The sequence below is a fragment of the Trachypithecus francoisi genome, unplaced genomic scaffold, assembly GCF_009764315.1.
Source record: "Trachypithecus francoisi isolate TF-2019V2 unplaced genomic scaffold, Tfra_2.0 Contig01111, whole genome shotgun sequence".
In the NCBI taxonomy this organism is placed as follows: domain Eukaryota; kingdom Metazoa; phylum Chordata; class Mammalia; order Primates; family Cercopithecidae; genus Trachypithecus; species Trachypithecus francoisi.
The window spans coordinates 12,983-31,005 of NW_022681147.1; the positions used below are offsets into that span (position 1 = coordinate 12,983).

At 49.8% G+C, this 18,023-nt stretch overlaps 1 protein-coding gene across 2 annotated transcripts; it reads left to right on the top strand.

The window, feature by feature from the left end:
- Positions 1-12,153: 12,153 nt before the first annotated feature.
- On the top strand, positions 12,154-17,737 carry LOC117090774 (SH3 domain and tetratricopeptide repeat-containing protein 1-like). 2 transcript variants are annotated; one of them, XM_033223375.1, is made up of 4 exons: positions 12,154-12,223; positions 13,939-14,119; positions 15,317-15,464; positions 17,615-17,737. In XM_033223375.1, exons 1-3 carry the CDS (start codon positions 12,169-12,171, stop codon positions 15,435-15,437), a joined length of 357 nt encoding a protein of 118 aa, XP_033079266.1. In that variant the 5' UTR covers positions 12,154-12,168; the 3' UTR covers positions 15,438-15,464; positions 17,615-17,737. The 2 variants fall into 2 exon arrangements, with proteins under 2 accessions (XP_033079266.1, XP_033079271.1); XM_033223380.1 differs by having other exon boundaries at positions 17,643-17,737.
- The last annotated feature ends 286 nt before the right edge of the window (positions 17,738-18,023 follow it).

The window sequence follows — 18,023 nt, forward strand, 5'->3', positions numbered from 1 at the left end:
TCCTGGCTAACAAGGTGAAACCCCGTCTCTACTGAAAACCACAAAAAACTAGCTGGTGAGGTGTGCGGCGCCTGTAGTCCCAACTACTCGGAAGCTGAGGCAGGAGATGGCGTGAACCCGAGAGGCGGAGCTTGCAGTGAGCTGAGATCCGGCCACGCACTCCAGCCTGGGACAGAGCGAGACTCCGTCTCAAAAAAAAAAAAAAGTAAAGAAAAAAAAAATGTATGGAGAGCTATAAATCGTCTCCCCATAAACATGGATGCATATACACAAAATTGTTGCACAGGATTTTGGGGACATCATAAATTTCTGAGCTGGGTTAAGAACCTTAGGATTATAGATTCAGATTTTTCTTTATTTTTTTTCTTTTTCTTTTTTTTTTTTGAGACAGAGTCTTGCCTGTCATCCAGCTGGAGTGCACTGCGTGAACTCGCTCACTGCAAGCTCTGTCTCCTGGGTTCACGCCATTCTCCTGCCTCAGCCTCCAGAGGAGCTGGGACACAGGCGCCTGCCACCATGCCCGTCTGATTTTTTGTATTTTTAGTAGAGGCAGGGTTTCACTATAGCCAGGTTAGTCTCAATATCCTGACCTCATGATCTGCCCTCCTCGGCCTCCCAAAGTCTGGATTTATAGGTGTGAGCGACTGCGCCCGGCCCTAGATTCTGGTGTATTAAAGAAAATGTATTTCAAGTCAGAGCTTGTCATTTATTGCACAGGAAAATAAAAACTTCATTTAAAAAACCAAACACACACACATGATAAAATGAGGTCCTGCTTGGTTTTAAACTACTTGGTGACCACCATCAGTTATTTTCTTGACCACAGCATGTACCTAATTCCTAAGTATGAAAAAAGGTACAAATATTGTTTATTGGGCTTTTGGCTTCAGCCTTGAAACAATCGGATTCTCTCAAACTCAGGAATGTGAATCGCTGTTGGGTTGATGCAGCTGTTTCCATTCTAGAAATGGACCTGGAATCATGTACTTTTCACCCATGGAGAGTCCTTTGTGTAAAACTTGAAAAGGCAAGGTCCCAAATTCCCCATATGGGTGTTTCTTCCAGTAGAGGAATTACTCTAATGACTTCTTAGCAAAACTTACATAATCAGAGCAGGCCATCAAAATACTCCAAAACACAAAGTTTAGCTCCATTTCTGATGGACCTGTCTCCACTGCTATCAGTCTCACCAACAGCTTCACATCAAGTCAGAGGAACGGTTTTTTCATTTAAGAAGGATCTTCATGGCTGGGTGCGGTGGCTCATGCCTGTAATCCTATCACTTTGGGAGGCCAAGGTGGATGGATCACTAGGTCAGGAGTTTGTGACCAGTCTGGTCAACATGCTGAAACCCCGTCTGTACTAAAAATCCAAAAATTAGCCGGGCTTGGTGGCACGTGCCTGTAGTCCCAGCTACTCAGGAGGCTGAGGCAGGAGAACAGCTTGAACCCGGGAGGTGGAAGTTGTAGTGAGCCAAGATCGTACTACTGCACTCCAGCCCAGGCAACAGAATGAGACTCCATCTCAAAACAAACAAACAAACAAACAAACGAAAAAATGGTATCTGTTAACCAGAGGCAATGAAAAGCACCTCCCAGGCTGCTGTAGTAAGTGGATCGGTAACTGTGGTGGGAGATTCCAACCCCCGAGACCTGTGACTATGTCATGCAGCAAAAGGGGTTTGCCACAGGCCTTAGGAGAAGTATCCTGGGCTATCCAGGGAGGTCCAATCTAATCCCATGAGCCTGTAAGAGCATAGAACTGGCCAGGCGAGGTGGCTCACGCCTGTAATCTCCGCACTTTGAGAGGCTAAGGCAGGCGGAGCACGAGATCAAGAGATGGAGACTACCCTGGTTAAAATGGTGAAACCCCATCTCTACTAAAAATACAAAAATTAGTCGGGCATCGTGGCGGGCACCTGTAGTCTCAGCCACTCAGGAGGCTGAAGCAGGAGGGTCACTTGAACCCGGGAGGTAGAGGTTACAGCGAGCTGAGATCACACCACTGTACTCCAGCCTGGCCAGCAGTGTGAGACTCCATCTCAAAAATATATTTTAAAATAGGGCATAGACGTTTCTCCGAGTGGAAGAAGAGAAATGCACACAGGGGAACTGGAGAGCCTGACCAGGTCCCTGGCCCAGCTAGTCCTGAGCTGATGGGACCACGTGCAAAGACCAGATAGAGGCCTCAGGAGCTGAGGGCAGCCCCCAACAGATGGCCAGCAAGGGAACAGACACCTCAGTCCTGCAACCACAAGGAAGTAGATTTGGCCAAAAGTGCTTGGAAACAATTCTCCAATGAGGAATGCAGCCGAGACCACATGGTGATTTTTGCCCACTGACACCCACGTCAGACTTCTGCCCTACAGAACTGTGAGATGATACAATTTCAATTGTTTTAAGCCACAAAATATATGGAAATGTGGTAAAGCAGCAACAGAAATGAATACAGTGATTTACGTGGAAACACCTAGAAGAGTGTCTGGCACGGTGTTGTCACCTGACAAGCGTTTCCCGATTTCCTTACATCGCAAGGCAGGGCTGGCCACACTCCATCCAAAAGAGATGATAGACTTGCTCTGACAAAACAGATTCAGTGAATTACAAATGGCCCAGAACACCTACAAATTTCACGTTTCAGGTAAGTGATTGCCTTTCCTTTCACTTAGAAACCTCCCAATGCTCATCTTACTGATAAACTCTAAGGACCAGGCAGGAGACTAAACACCAGACAAACCCAGCCCCAGATGCCCCGAGGGAGCCCATCCCAGCACTCACTCCGCTGCACTGAAATGATGTCCAGGTCAGTTTCTCCCACTAGACCAAGAATTCCAGCTCTCCATGTGTGAGTCATCAGTGCTGCCTCTGCATCTCTGCTTCTACGATGGTGCTTCTGCACTTCACGGGAAATCTGTATCAATGTTTGTCAACACTATATATGACAGTATAACTTAATATCTGCACAGAAAGTATAAGTTCTCTGAGGACCAGGGCCGGGTTTATTAGCCTTTGTACTCCCACTGCCACTGTCTGGGACATCAGAGGCACTCGGTAGAAGTTGGTGAAGAGAAAGGAAAGGCAGAGGAGAGACAGGAAAGCAGGACCAACACTGCAGACACAGATTCTGAGGTGGCTGGAGGAGAGGCAGGGCAGAGAAACTTCCTGGATGCTGGCATGGGGTTCACTGTGATACCTGCTGCTGGATTTCAAATGTCAAAGGTGATGCTTTGCTGACCTTGACCTCTGACTGCCCTTTAACTGTCCTTTAGCTTTCCCAACCTCAAGACAGGGCACTTAGAAACTGCAATGTCAAGAAATTATGCTTCATTAAAGCATGGGAATATTATTTACATGGACCTTCATTACTTCATTTTTTACATGGGAATGTAAATAATTGAAGAGATTGTTAAAGACTAAATCAGGCACATTCTATAACTTTGTAAAATATTAATGATAACTGAAACACAAATTTTGATGGTCCCCAAAAATGCTAAAATATAAAACAATACTGGCCAATTAAAGATAGAAAACAATCCTAATGAAGCTCCCCAACAGACACATTAAAACTTCTCTGTACATTGAACATTTGGGATTTCAAAGGAAAACCCAGATTCATTCCATTCTTAATACGGCGTTTAAAAAAAAAAATCTTAGGTAATACAATATTTCATTTAAAATTTACAAAATTCCATTACATTCATGATTTCATTTCATCCTCAGAACAGTCTCCTGAGTTAGGCAGAACAGGTATTACTAACAACTAACTCCATTTTACAGGTGAGGGAACTGAAATACTTGGACTTAACAAAAGCTTTAATAGGGCCACATATCGAAACCAAATCCTCTGCTCAAAAGAACTAGAATAAGTTATCTTTTACATATTATTCATACTTATATCCTGTCAACATGCAAAAATGTTTTGAGGTAGCCTGCAATAATAGACACCTATCTAATAAAAACATTAAAATGAAAAACAGGTGGGGAAAAAAAACAGCAGGTGACATGGGAGACAGACAAAAGTAGATACCAAAGACTGAGACTTAGAATCTAAGAAAACTTCATCTCTGACCTTCCAGTTCCAGGGAGATAATACTAAAGGAAACAAGATGGTTTATAGACTCATAAACTGACAAAAGAGAGGTTGCATCAGTTCTGAACTATGAAACACTCCTGGCAGCCACAGCAAATCTCTAGGACAACATAGCAATGGCATCAAAGCAAGAGTATACTTCAGTGATAGAGTGAATTAAGTTCCCTGTTTGGGACTCAGGCCAGGGCTAGAGAAAAGAACTCTGAAATGTAGAGCTCAAAAATATATCCTCTGTCGGCCAGGCACAGTGGCTCACACCTGTAATCCCCAGCACTCTGGAAGGTCGAGGCGGGCAGATCACGAAGTCAGGAGATGGAGACCATCCTGGCTAGCACAGTGAAATCCTGTTTCTACTAAAAATACAAAAAATTAGCCGGGCGTGGTGGCAGGCGCCTATAGTCCCAGCTGCTTGGAAGGCTGAGGTAGGAGAATGGAGTGAACCCAGGAGGCGGAGCTTGCAGTGAGGGGAGATCCTGCCAGTGCGCTCCAGCCTGGACAACAGAGCAAAACTCCGACTCCAAAATATATATATATATATATACACACACACACACACACATATATATATAAACCGTGTGTCTTCTCCATACCCAAGTGTCCCCTTCTGTGAGAGACTTCCTTACACCATTGTGAGGAAGAGAATTTTTCTCTGCTATATTTGCTTGAAAGAATTAAAGGTGTAGGGCAACAATTCTTGGAAATTATGTAGTTTACGATCCTCAAAAGTGAGAAAAATGAAGCCCAGAAGAGAAGACCTTCCAGGAAAATTCCAGAGCCGGAGGTAGACCCAGTACACTGTTTCCGTTTTTGTTTTGAGAGGAAGTCTCACTCTATGGCCCAGGCTGGAGTGCAGTGGAGCCATTTCACTCACTGCAACCTCCGCCTCCTGGGTTCAAGCTATTCTCCTGCCTCAGCCTCCTGAGTAGCTGCGATTACAGGCGCCCACCACCACGCCCAACTAATTTTTGTATTTTTAGTAGAGACAGGGTTTCACCATGTTGGCCAGGTTGGTCTCGAACTCCTGACCTCAAGTGATCCGCCTGCCTAGACCTCCCAAAGTCCTCGGATTACAGGCGTGAGCCACCGCACCCAGCCGACCTGGTAAGTTTTAATCAAGTACTCTGAACTATGCAACAAACACTAGGAAGTAATAGAAAAAAAATTAATCTAAAACCCTCTGGAGAATCAAAGAATTGCAGATTTTAAATAGCATGAATACTTGGATTCATGGTATTGAAAAAGGACCTCGCACTTACCCGCATGTACAAACTGCCTGCCCACCTCTATCAGAGCATTTTTCAAGCTGTGCTACAGTTAACTATGTACTGCCCAAAGCCAATCTGTCCCTGCAGATCATAAGCTCTTAAAGACCAGGACTTCAGCAGAACAAGCAAAACTTCAGAGAGAAGGGAGCCACCGAAACAGAGTTCATAGCAATGGGTCGGCAGGAGCTGATGACTGGAGGTGCGCTGTAGCCTTGGGGTCTGGGACAGCGGAGGGAAGAGAAGGCAAAAGGCCCTGCATGACATGCTACAGGGCTAGGAGCCACAGCTGCAGTGATAGGTTCAGTTTTGTCTCGTATGCCTGTTACTTATACACCATCTCTTGTTCAGAAAGAACTTCAGGTTGAGTATTTGGACTCCTTGAGCCTTCTGCTGTTTGTCTCCGGGACGTTTAACACTCTTAAAAGGGGAAAACTGTTCAGTTTGATTATGCTTCCTGGGACATTACAGGTTTTTCAAAAGTTTGATGAAAGCATTCACCAAGGAGTGATTCCACTTTCTCTGGTGGGTGAGAAATACGCGTCTGAGGGGCAGCATCAGGTCTCCCCATCAAGCTGAGGTCAGAGTCTCCCCACCTATGGACCTCACCCTGGCTCCCCCCTCATAAATCTGACCTCTAACTGTAACTGCCTTGGCCTCATTCCGTGGGTGTGGATGCTCCTACTTGAAACGCATTTTCAGCCCGCCAAATTCTTGGGAGAGTTTCTTCCACTCTCCAGGCGCTGAGAGCTACAAAGTTCAATCTGGCTTTCCAGATTTTTTTTTCTTCCCATTACTAACGGAAGAAATCAAGAAGCGCCAGGCAGAAGGGCCCTGCTCCCACCAATCAGAGCCCAGCCGAAGGCCAGAGCAGGAAGTGCGGCGGTGGGACGCGCGGTGACAACCCCTCGCCCCCGGGACCCGCCGGCCTGGGCAGAGGTCGGTGAGGCCGCTGCGCGACAGCTCCGGGCCCGCGCCTTTCGCTTTCTCCCGCCCAGCAAGTGAGAGGATAAATCACGGGGCGGGGGCAGTGCGCCCCCAGCAACCGCGCACCCCGCGCACAGACCCCCACTACACGCGCGTCCCAGGCGGGGTCGACCCAGACGAGTCACGGGGCGGCGCATAGCCCCACTAGCAGGGCAGCCAGGACCCACGCGCGCGAGTCCACGCAGCCACCTAGATAAGTGACAAAACACTCAGGAAGCCATCATGCGGGGCCAGGAAAGAGCCCCCACCCAGAGTCACGGACTCCCTCGTCTGAGGGTCCGCGCAGTCCCCTCGGTGAGTCTGGCGAAGCAGCCTCACTGCGAGGGAGGGCGGGGAGGGCGTCGGAGTCTCCACACGCGGTGACCCGGACCCCGTTCCATGAGTGGGTCCATGCAGGGTCCCCTCTGCCGCACGCGGGGACCAGCCAGGCCGCGGAGGACCGGGCAGAAGCCAGCGCCCGGGTCCATGCAGTCCCCTCCGCGGCAGACGTGCGGAGCCGGGGAGCAGTGGGGACCGGCCCGCACCCGCAGGGCGCCCGAGACCCCCGAGCTGGCCCACGCGGTATCGCAGCAGACGCGAAGCTCCCGGTGCCACCCGAGGCGGAGACAAAGCCCAGGCGCACGGATCTGGGGTCCCGACCCCGGACCCTGCGGAGCCCAGCTCGGAGCCGCCACGCCCGGCGCAGAGACCCCCGCCCGTTCCGGAGACCCCGTCGCCCGTCGTCCAGTCTCACCTCGGGCCGCCGCCTCCCAGCGCTAGCTCCTGGCCGCCGCGCCTGGGCCGACTAGATCGCAGCTGAGCAGCCGACAGAGAGGCAGCAGCCTCAACAAGGGAGCCCGGGGTGGGGCCGCCGCGGCTTCAGCCGGTGTTCCCAGCTCAGGATCCGGCTCGGATCAAGGAGCTGCAGCTGGCGCTGGGCTGAGGCCGGGACACACACCACGCAGGTGTAGAGGGCCCCGCCCGCCGCCCGCCGCCCACCGCCCCGCCCCGCCCCCAGCGGAGCCGGGCGCCCAGGGCCCGCCCCCCGGCCAATGGGGAGCGAGCTGTGCAGAGAGGGCGGGGCTTTAGGTAACATAGGGAGGTTGGGCCTTAGGCCTTAGGTAACATAGCATATGGTTGTAATCCCAGCTACTCAGGAGGCTGAGGCAGGAGAATCACTTGAACCCAGGAGGCGGAGGTTGCAGTGAGCCGAGATTGTGCCACTGCACTCCAGCCTGGCGACAGAGTGAGACTCCATCTCAAAAATAAATAAATAAATAAAGCCCCTTGAATGTAAGAAATGTGGTAAAACATTTACTCTTTCCCATTCCCTCAAACATGAAAGAGCTCACACTGCAGAGAAACCTTAAGAATGTAGGAAATGTGGTCAAGCCTTCAGATTTTCCTGTTTGTCAAAATTTGGGAGGCCTCAGACTGGAGAAAAGCCTTTTCAATTTAAATTTGTGGTAAGGCCTTCAGTTGTGTTAGTTCCTTTGGATGACATCAGCTCATTCCTGAGAAAAACCCTATGAATGTCCAGAATGTGGGAATGTTTCATTTCTCTCATACCCACTCAAGCACATATGAAAATGCACACTGTAGCTGGCTGGACCTTGTAAATACAAGAACGTACACAGGATTAAAACTCTAATAGTTTAGAAACTGCAAGAATATTTTCAGTTTTCACATTCACTTGAAAAGTCATGTGAAATCTCCCACTGGAAAGAAATTCTATAGGTGAAGCTTTTCTAATTTGGAAAGCCTGATGCAAATTAATTATAATGCTGTGCTTGGAAAAAAATGAATGAAATATTACACAAGTTACACGTAGCCAGTGTGTGAGATTTTCTTATCACTGCTGCTTATCAGCATGCCAAAAGTCGAATCTTCGGACTCAAGTCTTGCCGGCCTTAGACATAATGGCCTTACTGCATGTGGAGCTAACCCCAGGAAGATGGAGTGGCACTCTCTGGAGGATTAGGTGGTCTCCACCAATGTGGCTTGATGGGCTCCTGAACTCTTTCCTGTAACCATGCAGAGAGTCTACACTGCCAGTGATCATGTGCCTCAACTCGTTAGATGTAGAAACTCAAAATATTCAAAATATTCTGAAACAGTTTCCATTGAAAGGAAAGAGAAAAGAGGTCAGGTGCCACGCTGCGGTCAAGAGAACTAGTAGATGGCTCACAAGAACACTCTGTCGCTACTGTCTGTGCCTCTGTCACAACAAATATCCTGATCCTTTCGTTTTAAGGGTACAGGGCCATTTTCCTCCCTTTCTTACTGGTAGTTCTCAAGATAACTGTATGATATGCTGGGAATGCAATATCCTGATAATCAGGTGACATTGGTCAGAACAGCCCAGGCTCTGTTAGAGTCCCTGCTCGAAACAGAATGTCCTTTAACGCTTGTGTCCAGCAAACCACATCGTGTGAGAAAACCCAAGGTGGGTTCCTTTCTGGGGTCCCTCAGTTGTAGTGCAAGTGAAGCATTTACAGTCAAAACTCCATCCATCTGCTCTGGGTAGCTTTCCTGATCTTGCGGTAGCGGTTCATATTGAATCCCAGACTTCTGTTGTCTTCTGTTTGCTGTTTGTAAGTAATACATTCACTTCATGGAATTTATGTATGAATGTGTTTGGTCTCATTGTACTCAGAAATGTTGGTAGCCATTGCACAGTGAACCCGCCTCATAATTGGTGAAAACACTTATGGCCCCCCTTATGCCACAGCAAGGGGGTTAATTCAATCAAACATAAACTTCGTGTTCATAAAACCCTGTAGCACAATTATTACCATGCGGGAGGCCTTTAACAATGGTGATGCTGATTTGAAGAACTCTGAAGGAAGAAATTGACACAAATGGGTTGGGTACATGGGAGTCCCTGATAACTTAAAGCAACCCTTACTCCCCTCTGCCTAAAAAGTGTGGAGAGGCTGGGCGCGGTGGCTCAGGCCTGTAATCTGAGCACTTTGGGAGGCCGAGGTAGGCAGATCACAAGGTCAGGGGTTCAAGACCAGCCTGACCAACATAGGGAAGCCACATTTCTACTAAAAATACAAAAATTAGCTGGGCGTGGTGGCCGGCACTTGTAATCCCAGCTACTTGGGAGGCTGAGGCAGGAGAATTGCTTGAACCTGGGAGGCGGACGTTGCAGTGAGTCAAGACCATGCCACTGCACTCCAGCCTGGGTGACAGGGCAAGACTCCGTCTCAGAAAAAAAAAAAAAAAAGTGGATAAGAACTGAAAGAGGTTTAAAATTTCACCTAATTGGAAATGCAAAATAATATTTAAAATACAAAATACAAAAATAATATTTAAAATAAAAGGTTAAGTGAGTGCTCATTGAAATTTATGCCTCCACAAAATAGGTTGTGATTAACTTCCACATTTGTTGAAAGCCACCAAAGTTGGGAAGGCTCCGTGTCTGAAATTCACATGTGGCTCAAATAAGAATCATCCCTGGGGATACCCCAAAGTTTAAATATGGTATCCCCTGTGATATTATCAGGAATGATTGTACATAAAACAGGTTGTCTTCCTTTAACTCTGAAATCATATTATCTTGCCTAAATTCTCCATAACGCATTGCTCTGCAGTATCCTATAGTGGACGTAGGTTTCCTGATCAATGAACACTAAAATTAAATGTGTGCAATTCCCCTATGTTCTTACCAAAATGGAAATCCTCAAATTCCACAAGTTAGACTAACATGACAGAATGTCAGATTTTTGGAATACGTAAGTTTTCTGTAAGATTATTAGGTATTGATTCCATTTTATTAATAGATATAAATATATTTAGATGACCTATTTCTCCCGTGTTTTAGTCTTAATAGATTGTGTCTTTTAATTCATCCAGTTGGTCTAAGTTACCAAGTTTGTGGGTTATGGAGATTGTAATATTCTTTATTATTTCATCATCCATGGGCTCTCTAATAGAAAGATCTCTTTTAATTCTTATGTTATTAGGTTGGTGCCAAAGTAATTGTGGTTTTGGACCATGAGTTTTAAATTTTTATAACTAGGCTGCAACACATCTTTATTCATCAAAATAGAACCCATTACAATGGGCGGGGCGCAGTGGCTCACGCCCATAATCCCAGCACTTTGGGAGGCTGAAGCAGGCGGATCAGGAGGTCAGGAGTTTGAGACCAGCCTGACCAAGATGGTGAAATCCCGTCTCTACTAAAAAGACAAAAAGTAGCCGGGCGTGGTGGCATGTGCCTGTAATCCCAGCTACTCGAGAGGCTGAGGCAGGAGAATCTCTTGAACCCAGGAGGCAGAGGTTGCATAAAAATGAAGGTCCTCTCTTGTCTGCCACAAATTGCCTGTGTGATTTTTGGCAAATATTTAGTCTTCGGGCCCAATTCTGCTTCCTTATAAGGCTCCTTCCAGCTCTGAAATTTTGTAACTCTGGTTTCTACTCAGAGCTTCACTTTCCAACTGCCCACACTGGGCTGTTCTAAAACGTTTGTTTTGCCTCCTGATTTTACTTTCCATGCCTTTTTTGTTCTCCTCCACTTCTCATTACTATCCCATAGTCTTTTGGATTTAAGTTCTTCTAGAAAAGTTCCTCCTTTCTCAGCAATTATTTTTCAGCTTCCGTTGTCTCTGAAAAAAATATTACAAATGGTCGATTTTATCTTGGAAAGAAGATCCAGAATGTGTTGGCTTCCTGTTTTGTTGGTGAAATGTCTAGAGCTTGGAGATTGGACTTGGGTCAGGATTCCCCACTAAACCTTCCATGAGATAGCTTCAGAGCTGCTGGGCGGGCCGCTATTTCTCTCTCTCTCTGCTGTTTTATTAAACTCAATTAATTTTAAATATACAGGATAGGCCAGATGTGGTGGCTCCAGCCTGTAATCCCAGCACTTCGGGAGGCCACGGTGGGTGGATCACGAGCTCAGGGGACTGAGAATAGCCTGACCAACAAGGTAAAACTCTGTCTCTACTAAAAATACAAAATTTAGCGGGATGTGGTGGTGCGCAACTATAGTCCCAGCCACTCAGGAGGCTGAGGCAGGACAATCGATGGAACCTGGAGGCAGAGGTTGCAGTGAGTTGAGATCCCGCAAGTGCTCTCCAGCCTGGGTGACAGAGCTTGACTCTGTCTCTCTCTCTCTTTCTCTCTTTTTCTATCTCTATATATAAAAGAAAATATAAATATATATATTCAGGATAAGGGCATATCTAATTCATCTGCTTTTATGGCCCAGTATGAACGTTTACATGGAAGCCGGAAATGAAACTTCCCGTTTTTCATCAGCTTGTAGTCCCAAGCTGATGGTGACCCCAGCAGCCAACACGCCACACCACCTGGGGGCTGGGGGCCCCCGATCGCCGGGTGGTGAGGCACCACTCCCGATCCGGGCCCAGAGCACCTGCCACGCCACGCCCCTCGGCGACTGGGGGACGCCACGCCATGCCCATTAGGCCGGGGGGCGAGGCGTGGCGGCTGCTAGGGGACCGGATGGGGGGGCGTGGGTCCCACACCCACCGGCGATTGGGGGCCCCCAACCGCCGGGGGGCGTGGCGTGATGGCTGCTGGGGGCCCGGGATCGCTGGGGGTGGGTCTCCCACCCCCCAGCGATCGGGGGCACCCGGCCCCCGGGGGCGTGGCACGGCAGCTGCTGGGGCCAGGATCGCCGGGGGCTGGGTCCCACCCCTGGCCATCGGGGTCCCCCAGGAGCCGCCGGGGGGCGTGGCGCGGCGGCTGCTGGGTGCCCGGATCGGGGGGCGTGGGTCCCCAACACCTCGGCTACTGGGGGCCGCCCGCCGCCGGGGGGCGGGGCGTGGAGGCGGCTGGGGGCCCCGGATCGCGGGTGGGGTGGATCTCCCAGCCCCCGGCGATGGGAGGCTGCCAGCCGCCGGGGGGCGGGGCGTGGCGGCGGCTGGGGGCTCCGGGTACGTGTACACTGCCTGTGGTATTAGGAGTAATAATATGGTTATTACACATCAATGATCCATTTTAATAATTATCAATGGTACTAATAATAGGATACCATTGTTAATTTTGGAGAATTAATTACCTGATTATGCACGCTTAGTATTAATTATTATATTAATGTCATTGAACAATATTGTTATTCCCTAATACTAATCATTTTCTTTTTTTTTTTTTTTTTTGAGGCGGAGTCTCGCTCTGTCGCCCGGACTGGAGTGCAGTGGCCAGATCTCAGCTCACTGCAAGCACCGCCTCCTGGGTTCCGCCATTCTCCTGCCTCAGCCTCCCAAGTAGCTGGGACTACAGGCGCCTGCCACCATGCCCGGCTGATTTTTTGTATTTTTAGTAGAGACGGGGTTTCACCGTATTAGCCAGGATGGTCTCGATCTCCTGACCTCGTGATCCGCCCGTCTCGGCCTCCCAAAGTGCTGGGATTACAGGCTTGAGCCACCGCGCCCGGCCATACTAATCATTTTCTTACCAGCATCACTTTGTATTGATTTAAGTAACATTAATGGCGGATATCATTATTTGATTATTAATGGTGATATTAATATTAATTACCATTCCAAATCGTTAACATTTTAATCCACTATCAATTTTTATCAATTACTCCCAATATGACAGGGGGTGAACATCCACTCTGTGATATTCTTCTTCATATTCCAAGGCTGAGAGGTTGATATGACTCCCAGCATCGCAGACACTGTACACCCCCGTGTGATACTCTTCCTGATATCCGGAGGGGGAGAAGATGGTATTAATCCCCATATCGCAGGAGGTGAACGCCCACTCTGTGATATCTTTCCTAGTATGCAGGGGGAGGAGGGAAAATATTATTCCAATATTGCAGAAGATGTACACGCTTCCCCCGTGATATTGTCCTTAATATTCCAAGGCACAGAAGACGATGTTACTCCCAATATCGCAGAAAGTGTACACCCCCCAGTGATGTTGTTCCCATGATCCAGGAGGGAAGAGGATGATATGACTGTCAACCCCTGCACCCTGCAATGCTCTCACCCTGCAACACCGACACCCAGCTCAACCTGACATAGGACCAGAGGTGCTGGCTGGGGGTGTTCATTGCTTCTCTTTTCTCTCTTGCCAGACTCAGTAGAGGAAGCTGAGACCGCTTCTGGCTTTGGGAGAGGCCAGTGAACCTGTGGGTTTGGAGCCTGGTTGCATGAGAGAAACATGTGTGGGAACGCCAGGGCCTGGCTTTGAACCCCTATCCCTCAACATGATGCCGAGTGTGGCAGACATGACACTTGGCTTTGCTCTCTCAGAGTTCCATCTGCGACAGGGGCTACTTGTGCCCCTGGCCTCATCAACTCAGGCTGAAGGCGGCCCTGGTCCTGGGCAGAGGGGCTTTGTGAAGCAGAAATAGATGGCCTGGTACAGGGGCCGAGCCTGGCTAGGACCTTGGCCCTGGGAGTTGTAAAGAAGGCCGGCCTCTACCATGAGCATCTGCACCAAGCTGTGTCCATGTCACAGTGTGCTCGGTGTCTGCCCTGGCACAGGTGCATGGCCTGTCTGCGCTCAGGCTCCCCGCCTATGGGGCCCAGCTTCACAGAGGTGTGAAAGAGACAAGCACAGCGCAGGGGCCTCCGAGCCCAGCCAGCCTCGCTTCGATGCTGGGAGGCTGACATCTTCCATTTTGTCTTCTGCCCAGGCCAGCTGTGGACCGTCCAGTGGCTGTGCTACTTCTACAGCATCGTCATGCCCAGCGAGGCCCAGTGTGTCCTCTACTACGAGCTCCAGCTCTCCCTGGCCTGCAAGGTGACCGACAAAGTGCTGGGGGGTCAGTTCCTGGAGACCATCAGTCAGCTCTACCTGTCCCTGGGCACCGAGCGGTGAGAGCTGGCTTTGCAGTGGTGGGAGTGGGGAGCAGGAAAAGGGGGCTGGGGGGTGCAGGGCAGGGAGGAGGGCACAGGGAAGCTGGCCCAGGGTCCCATCAGCCCCTTCCCTTTGGATCATTTGGTTCCTTGGCATCAGATGCTTTGAGCTGGTGGGCCTGGGGTCGTCCCAGGGCTGCTGCTGGCCCGTGAGTCCCAGCTTGAGCCTCTCTTTTTGGGTCAAAGGTCATCTCAACCCTAGCAGAGGCAGTACGTGCACTCTGGGCTGTTCTTCCTACTATGGTGGCTTTTGTCATCTGACCTCTGCCTGCCCCGAGTCTTCACTCCTGGCCTTCATCTGTCCCCTTAAATGTGACCACAGCAGCCACCTGTGGCTTCTCTCCTACAGAAGACAGAGCTAGTTGTGTCATCTGCTTCCCTGGGGCACAGGGTTTCAAGGTCTCACGTCCCATAGGTGGCCCACTCGGCTTCCCCCAAGCATTCTGACCTGGTGGGGTAACCATGGCCCTGGCCACCCCACGCACAGCTGCCAGTGACATTGCTGCAGTCATACCCCCTCGAGTGTCAGACTTACCGAGAGAGCAGGGAAGGAGCCAGATTCCATGGGGACCCGGGAGACTGGCTCCAGTCTTGGCCTCAGGTTCACAGAAGGAAAATGGGCCAGTGTGCTGGAGCCATGTTTCTCAAAGTGTAGTCCCTGGACCAGCAGAGCAGCATCTATGTCACCTAGAAGCCTGTGGCAAGTGGGAGTTCTAGGTCCTGCCCCAGGTCTGTGGAGCCGAAAGCTCTGGGGGCAGGGCCAGCAAGCTATACAGACAGGCCTCCGAGTGACTGTCATGCCTGCACACCTTGGAACCATCGACCTAGATAGCCTCTGAACACTAACGGCTCCTGGTGCGTCTGGAGAAGACACAGGCCATGTCTGGGAGGCAGGGGAGATGGACTAGCACACTCCTCCTGCCACAGGGCAGCATGATACTCAATTCCCTCAGAAGGATGTCCTTCATCTTTTCCATGCCGTGTGTGTTCACCCTGGCCCTCCCAGCAGCCTGGGAAGGACAGAACACTGCACACACAAGAGGGCCGTTCCCAGTTCCCACATGCCAGATTCATCTGTCACCAGACCCACGGGAGGAGGCAGACTGGTTCCAGGAGGATGAGAGCCCTTGTTCTGACACCTGTGTCTGATTCCAGGACCTACAGATCCACTCTGGACTACATCAAACAATGTCTGGGGATTCTCATTGACCTCCAGAAGAAAGAGATGGCGCATGCCTGGCTGCAAGCAGGGAAGATCTACTACATCCTGCGGTAGAGCGAGCTGGTGGACCTGTACATCCAGGTGAGTGGCAAGGGAGGCAGGAGGGCCTCTGTGCTGTTCACTCTCTGTCCATCCATCCATCCATTCATCCTTCCAACATTTATTTACCTGTTCATCCTTCCATCCATCCATCCATCATCCATCCATCATCCATCCATCTGTCCATTCATCCATCCATCGTTCATCCATTCCTTTATCATCCATCTATTCACCCGTCTATCCATCCATTCACCTGTCCATCCACCCATCCATTCATCCTTCCATCATCTGTTTACCTGTTCATCCTTCCATTCATCCATCCATCCATTCTTCCATCATCTTCACATACACCTGTGGGTCCTTCCATCCATCCATCTTTCCATTATCCATCCATTCAACTGTTCGTCTTTCCACCCACCCATCCATCCATCCCTCCGTCCATCCATCCATCCTTTTATCTTCCATCCATTCACCTGTCCAACCTTCCATTCACCTGTTCGTCCATCCATCCATCTTTCCATCATCTATCCAACTTTATCCTCCTATCCATCCATCATCCATCTATCCTTCATCTGTTCGTCTCTTCATCCATCCATTCACCTGTTTGTCCATCCATCCATCCATCCTCCCAACCTTCTTTCCATTTTCCATCCATTCAGCTGTTCATCCTTCTATCCATCCAACCATCTTCCATCCATTCATCATCCATCCTTTTATGATCCATCCATTCAACCATCCATCCATTCACCTGTTCATCCATCCTTCCATCCATCCTTCCATCATCCATCCATTCAACTTTTCATTCTTCCATCCATCATCCACCCATCCTTCCATCATTCATCCACTAGCCTGCTCATCCTTCCATTCATCCATCATCCATCCATCCATTCACCTGTTCATCTTTCCATTCATCCATCCATCCGTCCATTCATCATCCACCCATTCAGCCATCATCCATCCACCTGTTCGTCTGTCCATCCATTCATCCAACCATTCTTCCATCATCTATCCATTCACCTGTTCATCCTTCCATCCATCCATCATCCATCCACCCATCTATTCATACATCCATCCAACATCCATCCATCCACTCACCTATTCTTCCATCCATGCATCATTCGTCCATCCACCCACCAATCTATTAAGCCATCCCTCCGTTCATCTGTCTGTCCATTTGTTTATCCATACATTCATGTATCCACCATCTATCCATCCATATGTACATACATCATCTACCCTCCACCCATCCATACATTATCTACTCACCCATACATACACACACACATCATTCCAACCATGCACCCACCCATCCATCCACACATCCATCCACCCATCCGTCCATCCATCCATCCAAGCATTCATCTATCCACACACCCATCCATCCATGTGTCTATACATCTGCTCATCCATTCATCCATCCATCTACTCATTCCTAAGCCACTGCTGAGCACCTGTTGTGTGCCTTTTCCCTCCCTCCAACTGGTTCCCTCACATCCTCCCCTAGTGGCCAGCATCTTCTTCCTGAGGGCAGAGGTGTGGCCCCTCACAGTGCCTAGCACCTGCTGGTATACAGCACATGCTCAAAGAATGGGACCACTCAGTTAACACACAGGAGAACTTGCCCCAAGCGACACGTGGTACATCTCCTTACAAAATGAACCTATCATAGCGGCTGTTTTCAGAGGCTTTCCCAAACAGTGTGATCTGGAACAAATTGTGAAGCCCACGACCCTGGTGAAGCTTTCATTATTGAGCACCTGCTGTATACCTCCTTGAGCTGAGGAGAAGGATCAAGAGCTCATTGCCAAGAGGGGACCAGGCCCACCCACAAACACTGTTGATGGGTGGCCCTGAGCTGTGGCAGGGATGTGGCAACGCAGAAAGGAACCAGGGGATGGGTTCCCAGCAATCTGGGGACCACGGAGACTGTTTGAGTGCAGGGGGGGTGGGCTAAGGCTAGCCCTGGTGGTAGGATTCACAGGTGCCAGGCTCCTGGGCTGCAGCTGCTCAGTCACCTCCTGGCACTCGGGTGCATCAGTTCATTGTCCTCATGCCAATGGTGGGGCAGCCCTAATGCACAGGTCTGAAAAATGCTCAGGTGTACCTGCAGTGTGTGAGAGGAAGGAGGCTGGCGAAGGTGGGTGTGGCCACCTCACCAGGTGTGGGTCTTGAGGGATTCTGCCTCCTTTCAGGTGGCACAGAATGTGGTCCTGTACACAGGCGACTCCAACCTGGGGTGGAGCTGTTTGAGGCAGCTGGAGACATCTTCAATGGGGCCTGGGAGCGGGAGAAATCCGTGTCCTTCTACCAGGTGAGCTGGCCTGTGGGCTTATGTGGTTGGGCCTCGGGGGAGGGGCACCTGGAGGGCTGAGGCACAGGTGTGGCAGGGCAGAGGCCTCCCACCTGGAGGCAGGGCCACCCATGCACATGCTTAGTTTCCCAGTGGTCTCACCAGGAATGATATTGACAGTGCCCGTGCCCGGGACAAACGCTTGGGGCCTGGACATGACTATGGCCCTACCCTTGCCTAGTGATCTCACGGGGAATGATATTGACCGTGCCCCTGCCCGGGACAAATGCTCGGATCTGGACATGACAGTG

Coding starts and splice junctions, on each gene's coding strand:
- LOC117090774 (XM_033223375.1), top strand. CDS start 12,169: ATGGGAGGCTGCCAGCCGCCGGGGGGCGGGGCGTGGCGGCGGCTGGGG. Junction 12,224..13,938: donor GCGGCGGCTGGGGGCTCCGG/GTACGTGTACAC, acceptor TCTTCTGCCCAG/GCCAGCTGTGGACCGTCCAG. Junction 14,120..15,316: donor CTGTCCCTGGGCACCGAGCG/GTGAGAGCTGGC, acceptor GTCTGATTCCAG/GACCTACAGATCCACTCTGG.